Source organism: Neovison vison, chromosome 7, assembly GCF_020171115.1.
Source record: "Neovison vison isolate M4711 chromosome 7, ASM_NN_V1, whole genome shotgun sequence".
NCBI classification, from domain to species: domain Eukaryota; kingdom Metazoa; phylum Chordata; class Mammalia; order Carnivora; family Mustelidae; genus Neogale; species Neogale vison.
In genome coordinates this window covers 42,460,117-42,485,861 of record NC_058097.1, presented here as the reverse complement: position 1 = coordinate 42,485,861, position 25,745 = coordinate 42,460,117, and the positions used below count along the sequence as shown (strand labels likewise).

The window sequence follows — 25,745 nt, the reverse complement described above, 5'->3', positions numbered from 1 at the left end:
TGTGCGGCTCTGAAGCTGGAACAGCAGCCACCACCACCACCACCACCACCACCACCACCACCACCACCCCCTGCCCCATTTCCTTGTCCTTCCCAAGGGTGGCCTCTTACGCCCTGCTGAGGCTGACAGGCTTCCCTGGCTCAGGAGTGGTATGGAGAACCAGGAGCTCCCTCTTGCCACAGCACCACACAAGACAGGAAGACCACCTCTCCAAACATTGACAGACTTTATTATGGGGGGTTCCCACCTGGGAACCCGCCCTCTTAAATAAAAAAGTGCATAGAAAAGAAGGGATTTAGAAACCTTTGTACAGTATCTACATCCTGGGCCCCCAAGGCAGGGAGGGGGCGATTGCTGGGTGGGCCGGAGGGGTGGAGGCGGGGCCTCTACCACCTGCAAGCCCACCTCCACCCTGGACAGGAGGGTGGGGGTGAGAGGCTGGGGGGGGGATGGGGGGGCTCAGGAGCACCCCCTCCCCAGCTTGGGGTGAGAGGGCAGCAGGGGGTGTGGGGCGGGGGCGGTGGCGGCCTCAGTTCAGGAAGCGACGGCAGCGCTTGGCGCCGCAGTTGCAGGGCAGCTTGTTGCTGGCGTCCTCGATGGGGAACTTGTAGTCATAGGTGAGCTCCTCCCCGCGCAGGATGCGGCGCAAGGCGAAGATGACGATGTGCTTCTGGCCCTCCACGTGGATGACCCGGGAGAAGCAGTTGGGCTCGCATGAGTGGTTGATGAAGCGTGCGGCATTGCCGTGCATCGTGGCATCCACCACATCGAAGTCGTCCATCCGGAACATGTAGCACCCGATCCCCTAGAGCGGCGGGGAGGCGCGGTCAGGGGCTCTTGGTGCCCATGGCCCAGCCCCGCTGTGCCCACCTCGCTCCCACAGCCCCAGGGAGCCCACCTTCCCATCGTAGAACTTTTCCCGCTTGTCAGTCAGCACGGAGCGAATGACGATTCCAGAATACTCGATGACCATCTCGCCAGCATCAATGTTCCGCTTACAGAACAGGCCCCGCCCGTGGATGGCAGATCTGCAGGTTAGGACAGGCCAGGGGGATCTCAGGGGGGAGGGGGACAGAACCAAGGTGGGCCCGCACCAGGGCACCTGTCCATCCACCCAAGGGGCATCCTCCCCCCAACCCCACTAACCTGTAGACACCCACAGCCTCTTTGGATGTCTTCTTGAGGTGGCGAAAGCGCATGGCCATGGGCAGCTCCAGGCTGGTGGCACGTCTGGTGGGGTCAGCAGTGTCACAGGCTGGTACCCAGGAATGACCTCTCTTGCCCCTGGTCACCCTCTTTAGGACCCTTCCAGAACATCCCCAGCACCCTGGCCTGCCCTCCATACCTGGTTGACCTGAGCTGCACCTCATCCTCTTCCTCGTCACAGGCGGCTCCCTCAGGGAGCACCCGGTGCTGGGAGGCCAGGAAGTTGAACATGTCAAAGGTGCATTTCCTGCAGCAAGCGGGGAGAAGAGAGGGTAGGTAACAGCCATTCCTTCAAAGAGATGTCACCCACCTATCCTCTGACTGGGGCTTGCTGCTAGCAAGGAAGAAATACTGCTACCCCCAAGACACATCAGGAGGGGGACGGAGGGGGACAGAGGGGGACGGATGGGGCTCACTCTTCTGCTGTGAACTCTAGGAGTAATTCCTGGAGGGGCCAAGCATCTTCTCCCAGGCCTCAGTTTCCAATCTCGAGACCTAACTCCTGCTCTTGAGAACACCCACAGGGCCACCCCGACATCTCACCGGAGATAGACCTCGGCCCGGGCTGCCCCATGGGGGTTCAGGGGGGGTTCTTCCTGGCCCTCTCCCTGCTGGTGGTAGCGGAACTTGTAGTGCTGGCAGCGCTGGGCCCCGGGCAGCTGCTCTGCCAGGAAGATGACGGCGTCGTGGTGGATGCCCAGGAGCCTTGCCCCACTCATCCCTGGGGACAGTCAAAGGTGAGGACACACGTGTCATGTCAGAGGCCCATCCTGTCCTCTGGGAGTGCGCCCAGCGCTGAGCATCCCAGCAGCCCCTCTGCTTACCACTGAAGGAGAGATGTCGGAGCCGGGCGTGCCCCCGGGCCTCTTGCACCTTCTCAATCAGAGTTCTCCATGCCCCTGAGGGGAGTGCAGGGCCAGAACGATCAGGATGGGGCTCGACGGGAGGACCGGACACCTTCCCCCTGTCACCACCACTCCCGACTCACCCTCCAAGCTCTCTGCCTCCACACTGAACCCATCCTCACTGCTGATCTCGAAGCGCAGATGTGGGCCAGCCCGTTTGGGGGCCTGGTTCTCTTTGTCCTCTGGGGATGGAGGCTCTTCCTCAGAGCTTGACGCCTCACCTGGTCCCAAGCAGCAGGTGAGAGTAGGTGAGAATCACCCCTCCTGGACTCTGGGGCCCCGGGTTCCCCAACCCCCTCCCTTCCTCTCCATGCACAAGCACAGACACTTGGGCTGAGGGCTCTCTTCCTGCTCTAACTGCCCCATGAGCCCTGCAGGATGGACATTATTTTTTTCTGACGAGCCCACAGTCCCTTTTCTGTTAGAGTTCTCGGAGAGATGAGCATTTCCACGGCAGCAGCCTGGGGTGCCCTGGCTCAGCAGGACACACTTCTGGCTCACTCAAACCCAGTTCACCAACAATGCCCATCTGCCCCTTGTTCTTCTCTCACAGAAAATTAAAAATACCAGAGAAGGATATCTTGCACATGTATTTTTTTATATGCAGCACAGCTCTGTAAATATTACAAATTTACTTTATAGGCCCCTACCCACAGAGTCAAGTACATGTACGTTATGAGCTATTTAAGGGATTTCTCAGGGGCTAAAGATTTTGCAGCTCAAACAGAGAGGACTTGCTGCTGTAGGAGATGGGGATGTGAGAGCCAGCGGAGGGTCAAGGACAACTCTGAGGTTTGGGGCCTGAACAACTGGAATGGAGAGGGTGGAACAAGGTAGAGAGCTGAGTTTGGGACATGCTGAGTCTGAAATTCCTCTCAGAAAACCTGCCCTTGCAACCTGCTGGAGACAGGGAGCAGGCAGCGGGATCTAGGAGCCTGGCTACCAATCTACAGCTGTCAGAGTACGAGATGGGATCCAAAGCCAGGAAAAGATGAGAACACTTGAGAGTAAGTGCAGACAGAGAAGTCATGGCCCGGGCACTGGGACACTGGGACACGCCAAAGTGACAGGCTGGGGCAACGAGGAGGCAAGAGCAGAGAGATGAGGAGGGGTGGGGTGTGGGAAGCCAGCAAAGGAAGTGGAAGTGCTACAAGGGGCGCGGGGCGGGTGTGTGTGTGTGTGTGTGTGTGTGTAGATCAGCCCAGATGCAGCGGCTCGCTCAAGTATGGCACAGTCTGAGGACTGACCGTCCAGAGCAGGGAGGGTGGGAAGAACCTAAGTTTGAGTACAGGGTGCTGTAGGGGAGGCAGGACCCACATGGCCACGCTTGCTCCCCACACCACTCCTCTGGGCCAACCTGACCACATGCCCTCCCAGCCCAAGGCAAGACTCCAAACCTGGTTTGCTGTGTGACCCCATCATCTCCAGGCCTCAGTGCCCTTGGGTTCACCTCTGACAACTTCTTCCACCTCCTCTTTGCCCTTACCCCATCCTCACCTCCATTCTGTTCCCTGAACCCGACAGGCTGACTACAGGGGCCTCACCCGGGCGCTCTCATTGCCTTCTTTCTCACGGCGCTCGTTCTCAGCTGCAGTACACTTGCTAACGTACGTGTCTGCTTCCTCTACCAAAATGTGGCGTGGTCCCTAAGGGTGGGGACCTGTCCGTCATGGTCACTGCCATATCCTCACGCCACCTCTGACCCTCATACGCAGTCTTTCAGTTAAGCGGTCTCTCGTGTACCTCGCTCGGCTTCCACGCTCAGTAACAGCGCTACGTAATGAGACAATCCACATATCCGGACAGGGCTGGGGCCAGGAGAAATTCCGAACCTCAGGCTGCTCTGTTACCAGCTCACTTGGCTGTAGCCTACCCCCTCTCCCATGGCCCTCTATAACCAACAGAGCACTCACTGCCCTCCCAGCTTCACCAAGGCCGTTAGCCCAATCCACTCCGCGCGCACCCATCCTGCCTCCTGACAGCTTTGCAACTGCACTGACGGCCCCTCCCCCGCCCCGTGGCTCCCCCTCAGTGGTCTCTTCAGATCCAATGGCCACACCTTCTCCCACCTGTTTCCCTCTGCAAGCCCCCTTCACCCTCCTCCATGGCTTTGCTGTCTCAGCCCTCATACAAACCCCACTGGGCTGCTACCCACCCTCTCCTCTCAGACCCTTAGCCAAGCTTGCTGGCAAGATGCCTGGGTCTTGTTTTGGCCCGCTCATCAACCACTGTCTTCAATTCTGGACCCTGATGCAACATCCTTCCCAGCCAGTACCCCAAGAGTCCACATGCCTGGTGTCCTCTGCGGCACTGCTCTCTTTTTATATCCTTCCTAGTCCTCCTGCCCCTCTGGATCCTAGATGAGCTCCTCGCTGGCTGAGGAGCCCTTAACTAGCTGTATGGCTCTAAATCCCATCTCTAACTCTGACAGCCCCCACACTGTTCAGCCCTGCTATGGACCTAAGCTTCTGACCCCGGCAGATCAGGCTCTGAAGCCGACCCCTGGGCTCTTGGGCACTTTTGCAGGGCCTTTCACGTGGAGCTGAAACTTCATCTCTCTTTTTCTGCCATGGGCCACAAGCTCCGAGGACATCTCTCTAACTCTGAATACCTAGTCTCGGGCTCAGTGCCGGGTTGGTGCACAAGATCTATCTTTTGAAGTAGACCGATTCTGCATCTGACCATCACCCAGCTGAGGCAAGCACAAGGAAGGGGTAGGGAGAACAAAAGGCTGGTCCCTACCTGAGTAGTGGTGCCACTGGGACTCAAGCAGCAGGTCAGGGGGACCATCGGGGGCCCGGGGAGGACCACCTTCTGGGAGTGGCAGCAAGGGGGACCGGTCCTGGAGGGGCCTGTGAGGAGAGACCTGTCAGAAAGAGGAAGAGATGGATGTCCCAGAGCCTCCAGGGGAAGGGCACTGGCTACTCACCTTGGACTTTCCTCCCCAGTGGGCTCCCCAGGCTCATCCAAGTCGAGAACTCCACGCACTGTGGGCGTTTTCATCCTCACTCGGCTAAACCTGGGGGAGGAACCCCAAGAAGGCTGAGCTGCCTTCTCCTGCCCACCTCTCTTGCCCTCCTCCACAGACTCAGCACATTCACTCACCCGCTGCCACTAAGCCCTGGACCCTGGGGAGCATCCTCCAAGGACTCTCCATCTTCCTCCAGCCGGGGGGTCTTGTTTGGGGGAGGCGCTGGTGGGGAACGGCCAGAGAAGGTGGACACCCTCTTGACGCGGATGGCCTGATGGGGTGGGCTGGGGGGCCCACTGCTCAACACCAGTGTCAGTGGAGGAGGCGGGGGTGGTGGTGGGGCGGGGCGGACCACCCCTACCACTGGCAACACACCCAGCAGCGGTCCAGGGGGCAGAGTCCAGGAAGCAGGGGCTGTGGGGGGGATGGGAGGGGGCAGAGGTGGCTGCTTCACTGGGGGTGAGACGGGTTCACCCTCCCCAGCCATCTTGACGAACACTTGCCCGAGCTTGTTGACAAGGATGATTTTGGATGTGGCGGGTTTGGGGGGCTCAGGGGTAGGGCCCAGGCTCAATACCCGGACCCCTGGGGCCCCAGGGAGCCAGGCAAACGTCCGAGTGGGGTCAGCTGGGTTGGAGGGTAGGCCCTGGGGAGGCTGGCTGCCATTGGCCAGTGGAGGCGCTGGGGGGAGCGGCTCCTCTCTGGGCCCAGCACCTCCCTCCCCGGGCCCCCCTAGGTTCTTCAACACAAAATCCACAATTTCTGATGGCAAGTCCTCAGGAGGTCGGGTTCTGTCCCCTGCAGCCCCGATGACCCCAGCCCGGCCCACTCCTGGCCCTGAAGGAGGAGTCCCCTGACCCCGAGGCTGCTGGATGGCCTCTGCCTCGCTGTCCGTGCCGTCATCCACTCCATCCAGCTGTTCGATGCGGGGGGCTCCAGAAAGGGCGCCAGGAGCCAGGGCAGGGCCAGACACCACAGTCACAGGGAAGTGGACATAGCGGGGGGTAGGGCTGGCCTCTTCCTCTGAACTGTCCCCTGGGCCCCCGTGGCCGCTCCCCACTACCCCCGCAGCCACAATCTCTTCCTGGAAGGGCTCAGTCCCCAGCAGGCTGGCCGCAAAGTCCAGGTCAGCAGCACTCAGTCCTGATACCACCTCCATGTCCTCAAAGTCTGGGCCCAGGTCTTCAGGGGGTGGTGGAGGAGATGGGGCTGGGCCAGGGGGAGCCAGCTCCCCTGAGGTAGGTGTGAGGGCTCTAACGACTGAGGTAGGAGGGGGCACCCTGAGCTGTGGGGAGGTTCTGAGAGGGGGAGAGGCCCGCCGTGAGGCCGGCAGCCTTGGGGCCAGGGGGCTAGGACGACGGGAACGTCTCGGGGGAGCTGGGAAGTCCAGGTCTCCCACCGTGGGGATGTGGTGGGTCAGAGAAGATGGACTTCCTGTGGGGGGAAGGGTCAGTGTCAGCCATGAGCTCCTGCCTCACCCACCCACCCCTCTCCCCGACACTCCCAGGTACTCACCAGGGGAGGGCAGGGGTCCAAAGGAGACACCCCCCAAGGGCCTCCGGGATGGTGAGTAGTTGGGCACTTTGATTCGAGCCCCCGAGAAGGAGCGGGGGGCCGGAGGAGGGGCACTGCTTGGATCTGGCCGAAGTGGGGGGTCCAGGTTCTGAACAGGTGAGTGGTGCTCAGGAGCTCCGGGGATGAGGGCATCTATATCTGGAGGGGGGTCCACATGATCTGGGGGCTCTGAGGAGGCAGAATGCCATCAGGAATGGCAGGGGCTCTCTGTTAAAGCCTCTCCTGACACACCCTCCCTCCTTTTGAGCCAACCGAGCCTTCCCCACCCCTGCCCAATGGTCTGGTCACAATGTGCACTGGTTCCCAGTCGTCACCCAGGTCCCACACCCCGCTGTGGCTTCTTCAAAACCTCCACACATGCGTGGATCAGGGGCCCTCTGCAACCCTTCATCACCCGTCTCTGCCACCTCCCCCATTCCCAGCCGCCTACTGTTCTGACTCAGGCCCCGTATGCCGCGAGGGGCACTGCCCTCCCTCCAGCAGGGCCAGTCCCACCACTTTCTCACCCATGGCTCGCATCCCTGCCACATCAAACGCATCTGCCCCAACCTGGCGCTTAGGGCTCCCCATTACCTGGCTCCACCCAATCCATGAGAACCAACCTCTGCCACCTCCTCCCAACACTCCCCTGCTACCAGCCAGGATGGCTACATCCTCCTCCCCGCTCTACTTTATGCCATGCTCCAACCTGGCACAAACCCCTTCCCTGCAAACACACTCCGATAATCTTCCTCCTCCTGTTCAGCCCACGAGCTCTCCTTTACCAGTCTCCAAGCCCAATCCTTGCTGTGTGCCATCCAGCTCTCAGCGACATCCCTCAGCCCTGGCAGGGCTACGAGGGCACCGATGTGGCTCACATCTCGATGCCAACACAGTGTTACTGTGCAGAGCGATGGCCCTTTCTGCGCTGCAGCAGAGCAGAGCCAGCACCTTCCGCAGAGGGCTGCAGGAAGCAACCTGAGCACACATGCCCCAAGCCAGGGGGCTGTAACCTGTTTGTCTAGAAGCTGCCACCCCCCCACAAGCAGGTAGCTATCTATCCCCTCACTTCCTGTGAAATGCTGAGTGTAGTCAGTCCCTGGCACGTAACGCACAGCTGTTAAGTGATCATTTATTGGCATTATGACAAAAGGCAGAATGGCAAATATCCAGGGGTTTCTTTAGGGAAGAGGGATATGGGGTTGGTGGGTAACCATTTGGGGAGCAGGGAAGGAAATGAGGGAGTTCCAAGGTCCTTACCTGAGGAAGGGGCAGGGCTGTGCACAATGGTCTGATTCTCCTCTGCTGCCTCCAGGTGAACCGGCTCTTCCCTCGGACCCCATGGCCGATACTCCAGAATACGACACCGATACCAGCAGCGCCGTCGAGCATCCACTGTGCTCCAGTACAGACGGGAGCACCTGTCAGGTGGGCGTGTAGGTAAGAGGGTCAGGATAACTTGGGAAATGGGATCCTGTCCTGGAGTACTTCCACCCCACCCAGGCCCCCTGGGCTGCTCACTGGTAGCCAATGGGGAAGAGCCGTCCCTCGCAGTCCGAGAGATCAGACAAGGTACCCAAGGAGTCAATTCGGATGGAGCCTACGGTGCAGAGAAGAGATCAGGAAGGTGGGCCAGGCAGGATCAGGAAGACCAGGGTAGAGAGCAAGAGGCTTACCAATGAGCACATTGATGGCATCAGGTTCCAGCCCTGTCAAGAACTTTCGCTTAAAATTGATGCCCTCAAAGTCCACGTAGACTCGGCGGAGAACATCAAACCCATCAGGGGTCACAATCTCCTGGAAGAGGGGTGGCAAATGGGGTTGCTGGGTTAGTGAGAAGCAAGGGGGATGTGAGGGAAGGCTTTGAGGCAGGGACTGGACAGCTGGGGCTAAGGCTGAGGGGCTGCAGGGGTCTAGGAGTGGGAAGGGAAACGAGAGCAGTGGGAAACTGTCTTCCCCATGGTTCTGGCTCACCTTGCCATCCAGCAGGTCTGTGTGTTTCTGGCAGAAAACTTTCTTGTCGTCCTGGAAGATGCAATAGCTGGCCCGGGCACACATGAAATGGAAGTTGCTGAGGCAGGAGGAAAGGCAGCAGCCCACTGTGGCTCCAGGCTTCAGGCAGAGTTCACAGCGCTGCGGGTGGAAGGGGCTGCTGAGGGGAGAAGCCAGTGACCGAGACCAGGGTCTGATGCTCAGCATCACTATCTTTGAGACTCTGCTTGGGCCCGTCTAGCCTAGCACCTCGCAAAGCAAAGGCACTCATCAAACATACCCTCTTCCCTAGCTGCGTCCAGGGCCAGGTGCATCAAAACTACTCCAGATTTTCTGAAGCAGAGTGTTGCAACAGAGACAAAAATAACAACATCTAACATCTACCAACCAATATTTACCATTTTTCTCATACCATTAAAAAAAAAAAAAATTTACTTAAGTAATCACTACATTCTACACGTGGGGCTTCAACTTATAACCCCAAATCAAGAGTTGCATGCTCTTCCTCTCAAGCTATTTTAATGTAAAACTTGTATCATTTTACTTAATCTTCACATTTGCACTCCCCCCCTCCCCAATATGTATCACCCCATGTCTCACTTCCTGAGCCTGAGACATTCTACAGCACCAGGTCCCACACTGGTGAGGAGAGGTTTTAACCCAGGCAATACCTCACCTCCCGGGGACACAGTAGGAGCCAAATGTCACCCTGTACAGAAAGCATCCAGCACAGGTTCAATCAACAGATCTTCTAACTTTTAATCTGCCAAGCTTCAGACCCAAATATGGGGTCTGATAAGGCAGGGATCCACTATCACTGAAGCACCAGAGTCCTGGGACAACAAAAAATGGTACCCAGAACCAGTAGTGAGAGGATATGGTGGGGTAGAAATTGTGAAACAAGAGCAGTTTCCCCTACGGTGGGGGGTAGGGTGGGGTTGGGGGAGGGGGCCTACCCGAGACCCTGGGGCTGCCCACCTCTCTAGGCCCGGGATCTCACCATCTGCCTCCCTCGAGCCACAGCAGCATGCACATTTTTGAGGGAGCCATCATTTTCCTCAAACACTTCAGCTGACCAAATGGCACAGTTGACGTGTGTCCACTCATTCTGCCCAATGTACAGGAGTCGTCCTGCCTCCTGGGGGCAGAGGAGAAATGGTGTGAGGGAAGGCCCCAGGGACTAGGCCCCACCACTTGGGGCTTCACATGGTAGCCCTCACCTTAGAATCCGCATCCCCGTATTTGAGGCAGAGTGCACACTGACGAGGGTCCTCCAGGTGTGAGAAAGCAGCTGGATCCTTACCCTGAAAAGCTAGAAGAGATGTGGGAAGGCAAGTCCCACAATCAGGACCGAGAGCATGTCCCACCAACTCAGGGGCCCTGGCTTCCAGTCCCCAATTCCCAGTACCTGCTGAGGGGTCCCCTGGAGGCTGTCCTGATTCTGGGGTCTCAGGTTCCTGCTGCCTCCACTGAGCGTAGACATGGTCCAAGGATGGGGGCAACACAGCATTGGGAAGAACTCCGCTGTGGACAGGCAGGGTCAGCATCTGATACGTCTAACAGGGGTGGCCACCCACAATCTTAGCCTAAACATGCCATGACACACTTGATCCTCTCTCCACGTGGCATTTCTGACCAGTCTCCCAAATAAGCCAGGGCCCCTTACCCACCTATGACGCGTGAAATGCTATTCCTCATGCCTGGAATACTCTTTTTCCACATCTCGGTTTGGATGTCATCTCTTCTGAGAAGCATTAGCCCTAAGCACCTTCTCTGGGCTCCCAAAGCACCCTGGACTTCCCATCACCATCCTGACCGTCTGGGTCATCACGCACTAATGTGCCTGCTCAACCCCAGACATGGCTTACTCACTGCTATTCCCCAACATTACCCTTCCCAAAGTAGAAACAAAGTGAGCAAACCGTACAGAGTCTTTGCTGGCCTACAACCACCGAGGACGCTCACCCTGGTTCCACCACGCTCCAGACCCTAACCATGTTCCTCGTCTGTTCTCGGCCCAGGATCCAGACCCTGGATTCCCAGGTGCCCTTGCTTTTGCTCTTGTTCCCTGGTTCCCCTTCTGTTACCCAGCCTTGCTCACTTCGGCAGCCGGGTACTCCGTCGCCAGTACTTGGGGTCGTGGGCGTCGAACCAGCCGAACGCAGACTCTAGCAGCTGGGGAGTGGGTTAACAGGATGAGAAGAACTGGCTTCCCCAGGAAAGCTGGTAGGGATAGGGTCTGGAGGACCCCCACTCTCCTCCCCACTACCACTCAAGACACTCTAAAGACATTCCCCTAAAGTTCTCACCTTCAGTAGGAGCCCCTTCATCTGGCCTCCAGCCCGGCGCTCTGGCTGAGTGCCTTCTCCCTCTTCTGAGTGCCTCATCAGGATGCCCACCATGTCCTCCATAAAGCTGTGCTGTAAGGGGGCTTGTCAGGATCAGAGCCCCCACCCCACACACCACCCCCTCTTCCTGGCGCCCACCTATTCCCCTGTGTCCCACTCACCACAGACTTGTAATGGCCTTCCTCGAAGCGCCGACTCACAGCTTGCAGATCGCAGGGGCCTGGGTGCAGCTGCTTTCCAGCCTGCCCACACTGTAGAGAGAGAAAGTCAGCAGGGCTGCTGCTGGGCCTGGCCCCACCCCATCCTACCTCCTGAGCCTCCCAGACCTGAGTGCACAGCAGCAGTGGGCCCGCCACCTTGGAGCTCAGCAGACCCTGGAGCACCTGGCGCAGGCCCCCCTGCAGAGCCCCACTCAGGGCCTCTCGCCAACGGGGGTGCGTGGCCCCTGCACACGGTCCGCAGGTGTACAGCACGGAGTCTGGCAGCCCAGAAAGGATCTCATAGTCTTCATCTAAAATAGCCAAGGTGGGAAAGGAGAGAATGATCTGGGAGAATGCGAGGGCTCTCAGCAGCCCAGAGGAGTTGCCGAGGACATACATTCATGACACCTGCCCCATGAGGGCCTGTGCCGGGGGTATACAGGGGACGCCTCTGCCCCCTTCCCCCCTGGGGCAGAGGTGGCAGCCAAGGCACTCTGCCTGCTCACCCGAGAGCCCCTCACACTTGGCATGCACCCAGTGGTCACACTGTGCGCACTGCATCATCTTGCTCTCGTAGTCGTTGTCTTCGTAGCAGCGTGTACAGATTGGGCAAAAGTTTCCTGCAGAAGATGGAGGAAAAGGTCAAGTCAGAGGGGCCAGAGCCACCACCCCTTGTTTGGCTGCTGTGATGGCTGCCTTTGCCATGCCCCAACTCGGGTCCTACCATTCTCTAAACGCTGGCTGAGGATACGGCCTCTTGCAGCCCTATAGCCCCAATGCCTCACTTGCTAACATGCTGCCTGAATGAACACGGGGGGAAGTCCAGGTTTTCAAAGTGATCAGTGGAGACTCGAGGTTCCAAGAAGCAGGTCAGGGACCACTAAAACGGTGGGGACCAGGCCAACTCCTGCTGCCCTGAGAGGAACTGTGTCCCTCTACTTGAGGTACTGGATAGGCTTCTGTGGGAGACTACCATGAACAGAAGAAAAGGTTCTGTGGCTAGAAGAGGATACAAAGGCACTAAAATCTGCATCCGTCCTGCCTGTCTAAGAGCCTGGTCCACTGCCCGGTGTCCCCCAGGGCCCAGGTCCCCTCACAGGTCCCCACCTTTCTCAAAGAGCTGGGTGCACCTGGGGCAGAGGCTGTAATCTCCAGACCACTCGACGTCCCAGTTCTTGCCTGGAGTTGCCCCACAGCTTTTACAGCGCACGCAGGCCGAGCAGATCTGGGGAGGTGCAGGGTGACATTAGGGGGAGCAGATTGGAGCATTGTGGGGAGCTATGATGGGAGGAGATGGGAAAGAGGAGTGGAAGGTAAGCAAGAGATAAGTGAGGAAGGACAGGTAAGAGGTGAAAAGGTGTACAAGATAAGTGAGGAGGGAAGGAGGAACAGGAATGAGGTAGGGGAGACCGAGAGATAGAGACAAGAAGGAACAGAGGTCAGGCAGGGGCAGGTGATTCTGAGCCCAGGACCATGAAATGCATGAACCCTTCCGCATTCTTCAATCATTTGGTACAAATTCTGCACGTAAGTCTTGTCTATGTGAAATTTTGGAAGAAAAATGCTATTTATCAGATAAACTCTCACAAGGACCTCCAACCTTCCAGTCTGGGGGTGGTAGCAGCCTTAATTAGAACTCCAATGCAAGGGGTGTGGGCCTCATCTCTCACCCAGTGGCGCCGTTTGCGTGTGGCCCGAGTTGGGTAGCTGGGCCCCAGGCAGGCTGGGTGGTAAGCATGGCGGCAGCGCTCACACTCCAGGAGGTGCTGTTGAAGTTGGGAGAAAAACAGCAATGGCAGAACCTATGGGCACAAGTACTCCCCCCTCCTCCATGCCTCCACCCTCACGGCTCCTGTGCCCAAACCTTGGATCCCCGGCCTTTGCGCCCACAGACATGGCAAAACTTGCAGCGGCGGCAGCACCAGGTGTCATGATGTTGAGGCAGGGGCCGCTCGGCCTCCTCCAGACAGAATGGGTGGAAAGGGTCACAGCAGACTTGGCAGAACACCAGCTAGGGATGGGGAGAGTGAACAATGGGCACAGTGTGAGGCCAAGAGGCCAAGGGATGAGACCCTGTTGAGGGCCCAAGCAATCGGGCAGTTTAAGGGCCAATGGAGACCTGGGGGGTTGTGGAAAAAGGCAGGAATCCAACCTCATGCAGGCCTTTGCTGGCACACAGCAAGCACACCATCGGCGGCCCCCCTGGCACTGAGGTGAGCACGCTCAGGCCGCCCATCAGCCACACGTTCTCCAGGTCACAATCCTCCTGAGGGAAGAAAGGACACGAGATCAGAGAGCAACCAGGAACATAAGCCAAAGCCATTCTTTAAAGCCCTGGTTTCTCAGCTACAACCCATAGGTTTCTTTCCAACACAGTTCTTGAGTCCCTCAATGCCATACCTTAAAATCCACACGGACCCGGTGCACTCCGTCAGGGGACTTCTGTTTTCCAGTCCAGCCATTGGGAAAAGAGGCAAAGGGGCCAGGAGCCAAAGCATCCTAGGGAGGGTGGCGGTGGTCAGAAAGCCGCCAGCCTCACCGTCTGCAGACTTCTCTCCATACTATCCTCTCCCCCAGCCTGCCCAACCCTGTCTTTTGCCCAGATTCTACTTTGCTTTCCAGAAGGACCTGCCTTACCCCTCAGGGCCTGTCCTCTGGTGTGGACACAACACAGCACTCAGGTGAGCCCGTTACCCTGACTTGCTAGGAAGCTCCTGAAGGGCGGGAGCCATGCCTTCCACAGGGCTCAGGGTTCTTGGTGTGGGGCCGTGCTGACCTTGTCCAGGCGCCTTCGGGCCTTGAGCTGCAACACAGGCTGCAGGGTGGGTTTGCGGGGCCGGCTCTGCTCCTCGGGTTCTGGCACTGGCAGCTCTAGGCAGCACATATAAGTGGTGAGGGTCCTCCTCTTCCCTGCCCCATTCCCTTTCCTCCATATCCCCTAATGTTACCTGGATCCCCATGACTGCCTTTAACTAACCAACAGGAGGACTCTTAGACCTGGCTTGATAAGCTCTGAGAACTTTACACACCCACTTTCCCCGTCCACCACAGATTACCTCCTTCTCTGCACTCTCTATCGCACAGATACAGCCCCTGGTCTGAAAACCCATCTACACAAGACACGGCACTGACTGGAAGGGGAAACAACAAAGCAATTCGCACCATTCTCTCGGGGGGTCCGACGCCGGGGAGCAGGGGGACCCCCAGGCTCTGAGTCATCCGAGTCCTCGAAGATATCATAGGAGGGTCGCTGTTTGACGCAGCGCCGAGCTGACTTGCGCTGCAGTAGGAGGGAGTCCTGCTCCTCGGGCCCTGGGGGGGCCACCACCTCCTCCCGGGGCCCCCCAGCTCCCGCCCCCCGGCGTGGGCCTGGAGGACCAGGGGAGGCCTCAGGAGATTCATCGGAATCCCAGGGCAACAGCGTCTTCACTATCGTCCGGCCTGTGGGAACAGGGGACTTAGTAGGATCTGAGCTCAGTCAGGGACATGGGACACTGGGATGCAAAAAAGCCAAAAAGAAGTGGGGCAGAAGAGAGTAAGTACAGAAGAGATATGAAAGCACACGATGGAAAGATGACAAAGGTAACAGACTGCAAAGATAGAGGAAGAAGAGCAAAGAAAACACGGCTCTTCCACACCATGGATCTAAATAGGGTTGTGTAAAGCATCAAGCCTCGTTACCTTTTTTAGCCAGCCGTTCCATCTTCCGAGCCTCTATCTTGTCACACTTCCGGTATCTGGGGAGGGGAGCAGCACGTCACCAGGGTAGGGGACTGGTGGTCTGGGGGAAGAGAGGAAGCTCTCCACAAGGATGCCAATCCCACTGCTCTGGCGGGGCAGGAGGCCTGGGTGACTGACAACCACGGGTGGGAACAGAGGCTGCGCCCTGGCTACTCACACACAGCACTGCTTCTTGGTGTTGGGGCCCCCAAATTTGGGCTTGTCCAGGCAGTTGACACAGGACCCACAGTCCTGCACACGCAGGCAGCCCCGACAGTGTCCACACCGTGCCATCCTCATCTTCTTGCCATGATGGGAGGGCAGTGAGCGCCGGGGTGTATGGGCCAGGGTCCCTCCAGACCCTGCAGGCTCTGAGTCTCCCCCAGGCCCTGCTGACTCCACCTTTCCCCGCCGAGACCGTGACGGGACACTCTCAGTCTCTGATGCTGATGATGTATCTAGTGCAATGGAGAGGAAAGGATGGGGCCACAGGCCACTAGGCCTTTTACCTCAGTTCCCTGTTCTCCCCCAGATCTGATTCAACTGACCCTCTGGTCCCGACTTTCCCACAGTGCTCAGGTCCCAGGTGCCCTTAAATCTGCTCTAAGACCTAGCACTCCAACCCACTTGCCACCTGCCCCAAGCATCCAACTCAGCTCCCGCTCTCCTAGGCTCTTGGTGCATGTGCTCGCCCCCAAATGTGACACAGCTGTCAAATCTTCCCACAACACACCCGCCCCTACCCTCCGTGACGAGGTCCTGCCGATCCCGGAGAGGGAGAGCACTGAGGCGGGGGACGTCTTCGGGCACCATGGCCCGGGCCTGACCTAGGGCCACAGCAGCATGACGACAGACATGTTTGATACGGGGGCCTTGCACAGGGGACTCGGGGCCCTAGGGGAGGAGAAACCAGGAATACATGTGGGAAGTTGCCCCTTGTGCTCCTGCAACCAGCCTTCTTCAGAGGGCTCTGCTCCCACTCCATACCGACGGTCTCTCTCTCTTAGTTTCCATCGATTCATCTTCAGACTTGACAGAACCTCTATCTGAGATCTGCTTGACAGTCCCCACGACTTCCTCCATCTGCCCTCCAGGGCTCGGCTGGTGGGGAAATAAACAGGGTCAGAGGCTGGAAAGTGAGGAAAAATAGGGCTGGGGGACGAGCATCGGGGCAGGCCAGGGAAGGAACACAGGCAGCTGAGAAGCAGGGAAGGACTGGTTCTGAGGGTCCCCTGAAATACTGGAGGGGGTCTGAGGAGGCAGGAGGTGACCGGAAACTGAAAGAATGGAGAAATCTGAGGCCAGACGACTGGGTACAGAAACCTGGCCAAAGTGCCATGCTCACCGGCATCAAAGACGCCACCTTCTGCTGCTGCTGCTGCTGATCGATCTTGAACAGCTGCACCTTGGCTCTCTTGAGGAGGCTGAACATTTTCTCCTCCACACCAGACAGTGGTAAGGAACCCAAGCCCGCAGTACGGGCCTTTTCCAGTGGTGACAGCTGCTGCGGCGGTGGCTGTGGCTGCAGCTGTAAGTGCGCCTGTAGTTGGGGCTGCTGTGGTGGTAGCGCCTGGGGCAGCAGCTGGCTTGGCAAGGCCTGGAGGGGCTGCTGTAACTGAGCCTGAGACTGCTGCCCATTGCTCAGAGACGGAGCCGCAGGAAGGGGCGCCTCGGCCTTAACAGGAGTGGCGACCACGGGGGCAAATCGAGGCAGGCTGAGGTGGTTGGTGCGGCCCACTGCCCGTGGCTCAGGCTCAGCTGGAGAGTCGTCGGCAGGAGGCGGCTCTGGCTCAGGGGCCTCCGGGGCCCCAAGAGGAGTAGTAAGCACCGATTCGTAGATCTTCAAGTGGGCTTCACTCGGGGTAAACTGAGGTGCCCGAAGGAGCAGGGGTCTCCGCGATGGAGTGACAGGGGCAGGAGGTGGGGGTGGGGCCGGTGGGGGGGCAGGAGGAGGAGGGGGCAGTTCCCGGGTCAGCGAGGTCCAGCGAAATGTGGGTTCCCTTAGAATGGACCGTCTCTTCTCAGGGAGTGGGACTGGGGTAGATGGGGGGGTTGGGGCACGTGGTGGAGAGGGAGCTGGTGCTGGTTCTGCGGGGGCAAGTGGGGAGGTGGCAACAGGAGGCCGCAGAACAGGTGAGACTTCTACCTTTAGGGGTTTGGGGGGGTCTTCGTCCATAAATCGCCGGGGTGTCTTGATGACTCGGGAGGAGCGGGCACTCACCACAGGCATAATAAACTGCCGGATATTCTTCAGGAAGGTGGTACTTTTGGGGGCCACAGTGGGGCCGTCTTCCAGAGGGCCCCCCGTGGTGGAGCTGGGGGTTGGAGTGGGGGGAGAGGTACCCTCCGGCACTGCCCGAGCAGCTTCTCGCTCTGCCCGCTGGCTGGGGGTCAGGGGAGGCCGGCCCCTCTTCCTGGAGCATGTAGCTGGGACCACTGGAGGAAGGGATTCTTCCTGCTCCTCTGGGGCAGGAGGCGGTGGAGGCGATGGTGGGGGCAGAGGGGACACTGGGGGTGGTGGAGGGCAAACTGGGGATGAAGGAGAAGTGGAGGGGGGTGGAAGGGGTGGAGGCGGTGGTGGAGGTGGAGGAGGTGGAGGAGATGGAGCAGGTGGAGGGACTGGAGGGCCTGGAGGAGTAGAGGGTGGAGATGGCAGCTTTGCCTCTTCCTTTTCCTCTGCTAGCATCATCTCTTCTTCAGGTCCAGCTCTCTCTACCTTCTCCTCTCTCTCTTCCTTGTCTTTCTCTTCTTCTGTCTCCTCCTCTCCCTCTTCCTCCAGCTTTTGCTCTTTTCTCCAGCAAGGGCCCTCTCCCTGTCCAGATCCAACTTTTGCTTGGGGGGCATCCTGCCAGCTTTCTTCATGTTGATCTTGACCCTGACCTGATTCGAGTCCCAAGGACAACTGTCCCATCTTCACTTTTTTGGCCTTTGAAACAAACTTGATTACGAGAGGGAGCCCGCCTCGGCCTCGGCCTCTACCTCCACGGCCTCCTCGCCCAGACTGTCCTCCACGCTTGGGGGTCCCAGGTCCTGGGCCAGGCCCCTCCTTGCACTTCCAGCTGCCAGTTCGGTGTTTTACAGGAACCACAGGAGGTGGGGGCTCAGGTTTGGGGATTGTCACAGCTGCTTCTGCCACCACTACTGCTTGTTGCTTTTTCCTGCAGGGGCCTGCTGGCCGTCCTGGGGGCCGTCCCCGAGACCGACGTGGAGTGGAGGGCTCACATGCCCGGCTCCGCGGGGCTTGGGGTGCCTGGGCCCGCCGAAGAAGTTCAGTCAGTGCCTGCACCATCCGTTCTGTGCCCTCCTCACCCCGTTTCCGGGCAGGAGTCTTTGGGGGAGTAGGAGCGACATCTGCTAGGCGAGGAGGCGGAATGGGGGTCGTCTTATGCTTGCGGCCCCGACCTCGGGGGGCTCGACCTAAAAGGAGAATAGGTGTGGGGAGATGGGTCAAGCTAGCCCTGCAGACTGAAGAAGGCACTCCAGGAGGGCAAGGACTAAGTCTTCCTTGTCTCTTTCCCCCACAACCCAGCCTAGCTTGGGCTTTGAACACAGAACACACTATGTAGCTGATGGAGACTCTAGTTAAACAGGGAAGAGCTAACATGAAGAGCAAGAATAACATTCCTGTAAAGCTACAGAGGTAGAGTTTCCCCATCACTCACCTCGCTGGGATCGGAGCGCAGAGCGCAGGGAACTGGGGGCCACATCTTCATCTGAATGAAAACCCTGAAACTCCTGATTTAGGGGACCAGGGGTGGAGGGGAGAAACAGCAGTCAGTGCCAAAGCCCTCGTTCCACCAGAGATTCAGGTATGGAGGTATAGCCCCAGTTTCCCCCTTAACATACCCCTATCTATTTAGAGAAAAACTTAAGACTGGAAGATAAAAAGAGTAGAAAAGAGTCTCTCCCTAGGGTTGGAGGCACAGGGTATTTCGAACCCCCATCCCGTATACCGGACTACACCAGCACAGCCGTCAGTGGTTCGCTGGCCCGGAAGGGAACAAAACTGGGTCTTCTCAGGCCAGGCAGTAGACACTACGCTCAGACTCCCTCATCCTCCAACTCAAAAAAAGGTGGGACTACTGTTTATACACTCTCAGGTTGCAGTTTCCTCCTGAATGAAGATGGGAATAGGGGCACTCAAGTCGAGTGTGTGTGTGTGTGTCTGTGTGTGTGTTTCAAATGGTTTACCATAATAAGCTCTACTCTGAGCCCTGAGGTGACTACAAACTGTCTTAAGTAGTACAATCCACACCCTCCTGACTTTTCTGAGGCTGACGATAAATCCTGAGCTGAACTCGAACCTGCTAGAGTTCCCGGTCTCAGCCTTTATTCCATTTTTCTTCAACCTGTGCCCCCAAGAGGAAGCCCTCCAACATGCTACCGTCTCTCCACTTTAAGAGGAATCGGGCAACTGGAGAATCTGGGATGTGTCAGAGATTATGAGGCCAGGTGAAGCAGCCTACAGGTAAGAGCCCAGGGAGGCCCAGCCTGGGTCCACTAAAGCCACGCTGCTGCTGTCAACCACCACTGGTTGGTTGGGCATGCAGTATCCATAGCCTTCTCGCTCAAACCTCTACTGCAATAACTCTGGCAACTAACAAGATCATCAGCCCAGGACACTTCTGCAGGACGTGCCTCAGGCCCAAGTACCCAGCTGCAGCCCGGGGCTTCTCTATATACTTTCATAGGCCTTTTTCACCGACAGCTCCGTGCAGCCCATCTACTCCCAGGCCTATTTCCAGGGCCCCTTCCCTCCGCAGGGGCCCTGAGAACCTCGCTTCCCCACTCCACCCCTCGGGGCCACCCAGACCCTTGGAAGCCCCCGGCCTCCGCCCCGCCCGGCGTTGGGGACGCCTCCGACTGCCTCACCTCATCGTCGGATTCCTCGTCACTGCTCTCCTCCTCCGGCACGCAGCCACGGCTTGGGCCCCAGCCCCGGCCCCGGCCCCGGCCCCGGCCCCGTTGAATGCGCGGGCCAGCCCACAGGCGGCGGAGCCGGCGCAGGCCCCGGCGGAGCCCCAGCAAACGGAGCAGGGCCGTGTCCTCCCCGGGCTCGGCTCCGCCCGGCCCCCCCGCGCCGCCGCCGCGCCGCAGAGCTACCCGCACTCTCTCGGCTCCGCTGCCCCGTCCGCCGCGGCCCCCGCCCCCGCCGGAGCCCCGCGGCCGGCCCGGGAAGCGGCCCCGCGCGGAGCCAGGCCCGGGGCAACTGCCGCCGCCCGCCGCCGCCGCCATCTTGGCACCGTGAGAGGGGCCGGGGAGGCGGGGGGAGGGGCGGCCCGTGCGCAGGGCCGGGGGGGAGGGGAGGGAGAGGTGGGGCGGGGCGGCTGCGGCTCACGACAGCAACCAGCGCCGCCGCGGGGCCAGCGGGAGCCGGGGGCTGGGCCGGCCACGCGCGGGGCACCACGGGAGCGGGAGTCCGAGGCCAGTCGGCAGTCACCCTTAGACCGCGCCTGAAGAGCACAGACCCTGTGTGGCGGCCGGAGAGGGGCGAGGCGCAGGGAACTCCGGGTAATGTAGTCCTGGCGCCTCGCTTCTTCCGCCGGGAGCTAGGGCCGCGAGAGCTGGGACTAGGTCCTAATCGGACCCAGAAAACCATCTCCGGGGCTGCCGGGAGGTGTGGTTCTTGCCCCAAACTCTTCCCATTGTTCCTTTCGAGACGAGGGTACGCATGAACTACCACTCCCAGGGTGCTGTGGGCTTCGGATCCTGGGAATCCCAGAGACACTGGGAAATGAAGTTCGCGACTGCAGGAGGCGTGGGGTGGGGAAGGGCCGCGGCAGAGGATTAGTCTCAGTTGGAGGCACCACCCGGCTGCCGTTCTGCACAGCATGGAGGGAATGCTCGAGAGGCCGCAGCTTTGCGGTCCTTGTGCTTAAGGAGAGGAGGAGGGTGGCAGAAAGCTCAAGGAAAGGACGAGGGTGGAGCACGCGTTCCTGGAGCCCTGGGCTGGGGGGTCCCAGACTCATATTCTGCGCACCGTTGTTTGCTGTGAAAGGGGCTAATAACGTGGTTTCTCACAGCCTCCGCCAACAGGGCTTCCTGCTAAGTCAGCCTGGACTTCGTGGCCCTCGCGGGCCGCTACCTCTGGGGGAGAACAGGGACAACCGGAGATGAAGGTGGCCCCCCGCGCTGAACAGTGGAAGCACCGCCAGCAGGGGCCGCCACAGGACAAGGGGCAAGGCTGCCCTTCCTTCCCTCTCCCCAGCTCACAGACTAAAGTCTGGACTCCGCTTCTGGTCCTGAAAGGAGGGCACAGGAAACTCTTTATTTTGATGATGGAATCGCTAGTCCCCGCACAATTTTCACTCGTGCAAACTTCACTGCCCGCACCCCACACGGGCTCGCTGGCCCAGCTTTCTGGGGCCCGCGGTCATCTGGAAGAAGGCTTGCAGCGCCTTTTCTGTGGCCCTTCTTGGAGCCGGATGTTCTAGGCTGCCAGTAGCTGTGGTGCTGGGTCAGAAACCTAGCCAGCCCGTCGGCCCGTCTTTCATTCTTTAATTGTATTGTCAGCTGAAGCCAAAGAAGCTACCAACACCATCAGGTGGTTGAGGAAGGGGACCTACAGGGAGAGGTCGAGGCCCGGGACGGCCTCGAAGAAGAGGAGTAGAGGAAGGTGGAGCGAATGGTCCATCCAGGTGGGAGCTGGCTGGGCGAGTGGCCGCGCATGTGCGCCTGCATGGAGGCCAGGCTGGGGCAGCCGGCCTGGCACAGAGGGCAGCGGTATGGTGCGGCCCCATGCGTCCGCAGGTGCTTGGTCATGGCTGAGAAGTCCCGGGAGCGCTGGGGGCAGAGGCTACAGGAGAAGGGCTTCTCTCCTAGGGCAGGTGGAGGGGGAGGCCGGTAAAGGAAAGAAGTGGGTGAAGGCTGGTGTAGGGGTTGATCTGGGCGATTGAGCAAAGGAACTGTGTTGGGAGTCAAGCACACAGAGGACTCAGGAGCAGACGGATCAGAGTTTGGAAGGGAGCAGATAATTGCACTGGGTGGGGAGCCCATACCTGTGTGGACTCGGTAGTGCGTCTCCATCTGATGCTTGAGTGAGAACCTTTTTCCACAGACAGAACAAGAATAGGGCCGAGACCGAGCAGGTGGGGGTGGGGGAGGTTGTTGGTGAGCTGGGCCTGCTCTACTCACATGACCCACACAGGTTGCAAGTGCACCTGTGGGGTTAGAGAAGGCAAAGGAAGCAGGGCTGGAAATCCCAGAGCTGGACCACTGGTACTCCCAGAAAAGACTTTGGGAGCTACAGTGGGGCTGAGGCAAAATCGCCCTCACCCTACTCACCTGTGTGCCTCTGATCAGACTCTTTCATCTCCCCAGGGCTGAGCTTTGTGGGGCCCTGGGGGAGGAAACCTGGAAGGAGCAGAGTGAAGGAGGTGCTCTCCTCAGGCTGGACTCCTGGAGTCCCAGCCTAAGGAGAGAGAGACCATGTTACAGCATTTGTACAAGGTACTTCAGGGCTTACCTGCGGCATGACTGGAGTTGGCCAACTGGTTCTGGTTCCAGAGACCTTTCTCAGGGTTCAGGGACAATGGGATCCTGGGGATGGGGTGGGGAAGAGTTAGCCTTGGCAAAACCTGGGATCCTGGCCAGGTCCTTCCTGGTGAGGGAGATGTCATGAGTCCTCCTTAGGGACTGGGCTTTGAATTCCCCTGTGGTGGAAGCTTCTTGTCCTATCACCAGCTCAGGAAATGTACAGTACAGATAAGAGATGTGGTGCCTTTCTACCCATCACTGCTGCCTATCCTGAGCCACTCCCTCCCAGCCAGGGAGGTCTTCCATTAGGCTCTTTACTCACCTCTGGTCCTGAGGCCAGACCTCCTGCCAGGCTCCAGTGATGGGGGTGCTATGGGAGAGGGGAGTGCCATATCTGGGTGGCAACAGCAGGATGCTCCACAGGGCGGGCTGGCCCTCCCCCAACCAAGGGGCCTCAGCCCACCAGGGCCTAGGAATGACGCTTGTTTGGAGGGAACCTGGTGGGGGAAGGGGGCAAGAGAACTCCCGCAGACCTTCCTCAGAGCCCCCTGGACTCTCTGTCACCCACATAATCCCGTCTTCCTTCCCATTAGGCGATTGCTTAAGTTTTTCCTTTGATCTCCTCTGCTTCCCCGCACCTTCCTTCATTGCCTCTGCTCTCTCAGAGCTGTCTTTTGGTGGCCTTTGCTCATGCAGTGCCTCTTGTTCTCTCCAACCAGCTCTAACAAATGTCTCTGGTCTCTGCTCTCCATGTCCCTCCAGTCCTCTCTCAGAGTCCTTTGTGGGTTTCTCTGGCTCCTCCTGATGTTCCTTGAGCCCTGGACCCAGTTCTCTAGCCCTGTCCTGTCGAGCCTTCTTGCATGCCTCTTCCAGAGACTGCACCCCCAAGGCTCTGGCCGCTTCCTCAAGGGGTCCCAGTTCCCCAGGCTGCAGTTCTACACTCTCCCCATAAACAAAGTACAGAAGCTGGGCAAAGGTGGATGGGCTGATGCCTTTCATCAGAGCCCAGTGGCCCCTGCGGCCCAGCTGCTGGCTCACACCTGCCAAGACCAGGCTGTGGGCAGGGAATTCTTGGCTTCCCACAGTGATCAAGGTATCACACAGTGCTGGCCGGAGCCTGGCTGCTAGCCGTACCAGCCGATCAGAGCCATAGGGGCTAAGCAGTCTTGTCGTCGGGAACAGGGGCATTGTGCCTTGCCTGGGTACCAGTCTCAGAGGACCTGAAAGAAAGGCCACAGTGTGGGGTCCATGGTGGAAAGAGGAGAGAGGAACAGCATATTCTCAAGCCTGTGGAGGTGAGGGGAGAAAGAGTGAGTTGCTGGTTCAGAGCTCTTTGTGCCCTGAATGGAACAAATAAACTAACCCAAGAGAGGACCTGAGCTTATCCAGAATCATAATGGACCACAGGGTAGGGGTGAGGAGGGGGTTGGCAGGAGAATAGAAATTAGACCATATTCAGGACTTACAGAGTAAGGACCAGGCAGTTAGTGACTATATCAAATAGTGGGTTTAAGGCTAGTATATATGGGCCCTGCCAGTTGGCAGTCTCTACTTAAAAAAGAGCAGATGCCGATACTTCTGCTACTCTAAGCCCTTCTACAAGGAAACACCTTGGAGCAGGCCAGGCTTTCTTCTTTCCAGACAAAGAAATCACGGTAAGACCCAGTCAGCCCTGGCAGTTAGGGATGGAGCAAGACACAGCTTCATGGGAGAGTTTTGAAAGCTAGTGTGACCCCCCAACCCCACCTTCACCCCATCTCATGGAGCTGAGTAGTCTTGAGAGGCAGAAAGGACAGTAAGACTGAGGTCATTGCTGCAAGGCAGCATCAATTGATTATCCCCCTACGGCTGAAACTTCTAGAACATGTCCTCAGAGAAGGACAGAGAAGAGAGTCCCATCCAGTGGGTTGAGAGAGCAGAAGCCACAGAAGAGAAGGTTCTGATCAAGGATGGAGAGAGATTTTGGAGAAAGTTTTGACCCCTGAAGAAGCATGAGAAAGGAAAATGGGATCTGTATAGGGGGAGGCTATTTTCTTTCCAGATTTTAGGATAAGGAGATGGTTTAATTTTGTTTTTTATAAGTCCAAAGCAACGAATAGAAAGATCCAATGAGGCAGAAATTCATCACATATCAAAACTACCACACTGGCTTTTAAGAAGAGAACTGGGAACCCAGATACTAAGAGACAGATCTAAGTGTCTCAGTGCCTGGTAGGCATATTCCTTAGTGTGGAGTCACCATGAATAAGGACCCTTGTGGGGAGGATTACTACTTAGACACCTCAGGGAGAAGGCTACAGGTTGGTAGGAAGGGGACAAAAAGCAGGGTGTAGGAGGAAAGTCTCAGCTGGGGAGAAGCAACCACTCACCAGTTGTAGCTTCCTCCTGGACACCGCATGCTCTGAACTGCTGTTGGGGCTCCTGGGGCCCCCCTGGAGCTAGCCCCGCCCCTGACCTCACAGTCTTCCATTGGGTGTCCCAAGTATCAGTCTGCTACAGTCCCCCCAAGGGGGTGTGGCTTTATACCCCTGGCTCTGCTTTACCCCTCTAAGAAAGACCACCTCCTCTACTTCCAGATTCAAGACATTCTTCCTCCCTTGTCTCCTTATTTCATTTGTGAACTTCTAGAGTCAAAGAAGTTCATGTGAAGGGGTGCCTGGCTTTGTTTGTAGAGCATGCAACTCTTGATCTTGGGGTTGTAGGTTCGATCCCATGCTGGGTGTAGAGATTACTTTAAAAGAATAAAAATCAAGGGGTGCCTGGGTGGCTCAGCCAGTTAAGCGTCCACCTTCAGCTCAGATCGTCATCTCAGGGTCCTGAGATAGAGCTCCACGATGCGTCAAGCTCCATGCTCAACCAGGAGTCTGCTTTTCCCTCTCCCTCTGCCCCCTCCCCTTCTCATGTGCTGTCTTGCACTCTCTGCCTGCTCTCTCAAATAAATAAATAAAAATCTTTTTTTAAAAAGTTCATCTCGCAGCAAGAACCTTGGAATAATTAGACCCACATTCGAGTCTCATCTCTGCTGTTTACTAATTGAGTCACGTTAGGCAAGTTACCTCTCTGAGCCTCAGTTACCTCATCCATGAAATAGGGATAACCTTTGCTTATCTCATTTGGAGGTGAGGGTGAAGATGAAGTGACATGATGAATGTGAAAGTGGTTTGTCAGTACAATAGCATCGTTCAAATAGGATTAGTTCTGAGAACTGTCAGCTCTAGCAGCTAGAAGCTGTTTCTACTACTTCAGAAGTAAAAAGGACTGAAACATCAGGATTCCAAGGAGAGAGTGAAGGAGGGCCAAAAGCATGCCTTGTCCTTCCTCTCCCTGACTTTTAGTACTAGGAAGCCTGACTGCTCTGTGGAAATGACCCCTG

General features: G+C 57.9%; 2 protein-coding genes across 3 annotated transcripts; both read right to left on the bottom strand.

The window, feature by feature from the left end:
• Positions 1-209: 209 nt before the first annotated feature.
• KMT2B (lysine methyltransferase 2B) lies at positions 210-20,131 on the bottom strand. Its single transcript, XM_044256344.1, has 37 exons — positions 19,769-20,131; positions 18,559-18,631; positions 16,242-18,313; positions 15,884-15,997; positions 15,640-15,790; positions 15,075-15,354; positions 14,858-14,913; positions 14,339-14,617; positions 13,953-14,047; positions 13,577-13,675; positions 13,329-13,442; positions 13,041-13,187; positions 12,847-12,942; positions 12,284-12,401; positions 11,683-11,796; positions 11,303-11,487; positions 11,138-11,227; positions 10,938-11,048; positions 10,730-10,803; positions 10,037-10,152; positions 9,849-9,940; positions 9,629-9,766; positions 8,611-8,769; positions 8,313-8,433; positions 8,158-8,236; positions 7,897-8,057; positions 6,598-6,825; positions 5,217-6,516; positions 5,041-5,130; positions 4,854-4,963; positions 2,195-2,332; positions 2,031-2,105; positions 1,750-1,927; positions 1,346-1,453; positions 1,147-1,230; positions 899-1,028; positions 210-805 (listed from the first exon to the last, which is right to left on the bottom strand). Exons 1-37 carry the CDS (start codon positions 20,129-20,131, stop codon positions 530-532), a joined length of 8,214 nt encoding a protein of 2,737 aa, XP_044112279.1. The 3' UTR covers positions 210-529.
• Positions 20,132-21,367: 1,236 nt separating this feature from the next.
• On the bottom strand, positions 21,368-24,760 carry ZBTB32 (zinc finger and BTB domain containing 32). Of its 2 annotated transcripts, none has more exons than XM_044260459.1 (6): positions 24,742-24,760; positions 22,695-23,659; positions 22,362-22,435; positions 22,181-22,249; positions 21,895-22,056; positions 21,368-21,714 (listed from the first exon to the last, which is right to left on the bottom strand). In XM_044260459.1, the coding sequence occupies exons 2-6, from the start codon at positions 23,558-23,560 to the stop codon at positions 21,437-21,439; spliced, it is 1,449 nt and encodes a 482-aa protein (XP_044116394.1). In that variant the 5' UTR covers positions 23,561-23,659; positions 24,742-24,760; the 3' UTR covers positions 21,368-21,436. The 2 variants fall into 2 exon arrangements, with proteins under 2 accessions (XP_044116394.1, XP_044116395.1); XM_044260460.1 differs by having other exon boundaries at positions 22,695-23,592; positions 24,742-24,752.
• Positions 24,761-25,745: the final 985 nt, after the last annotated feature.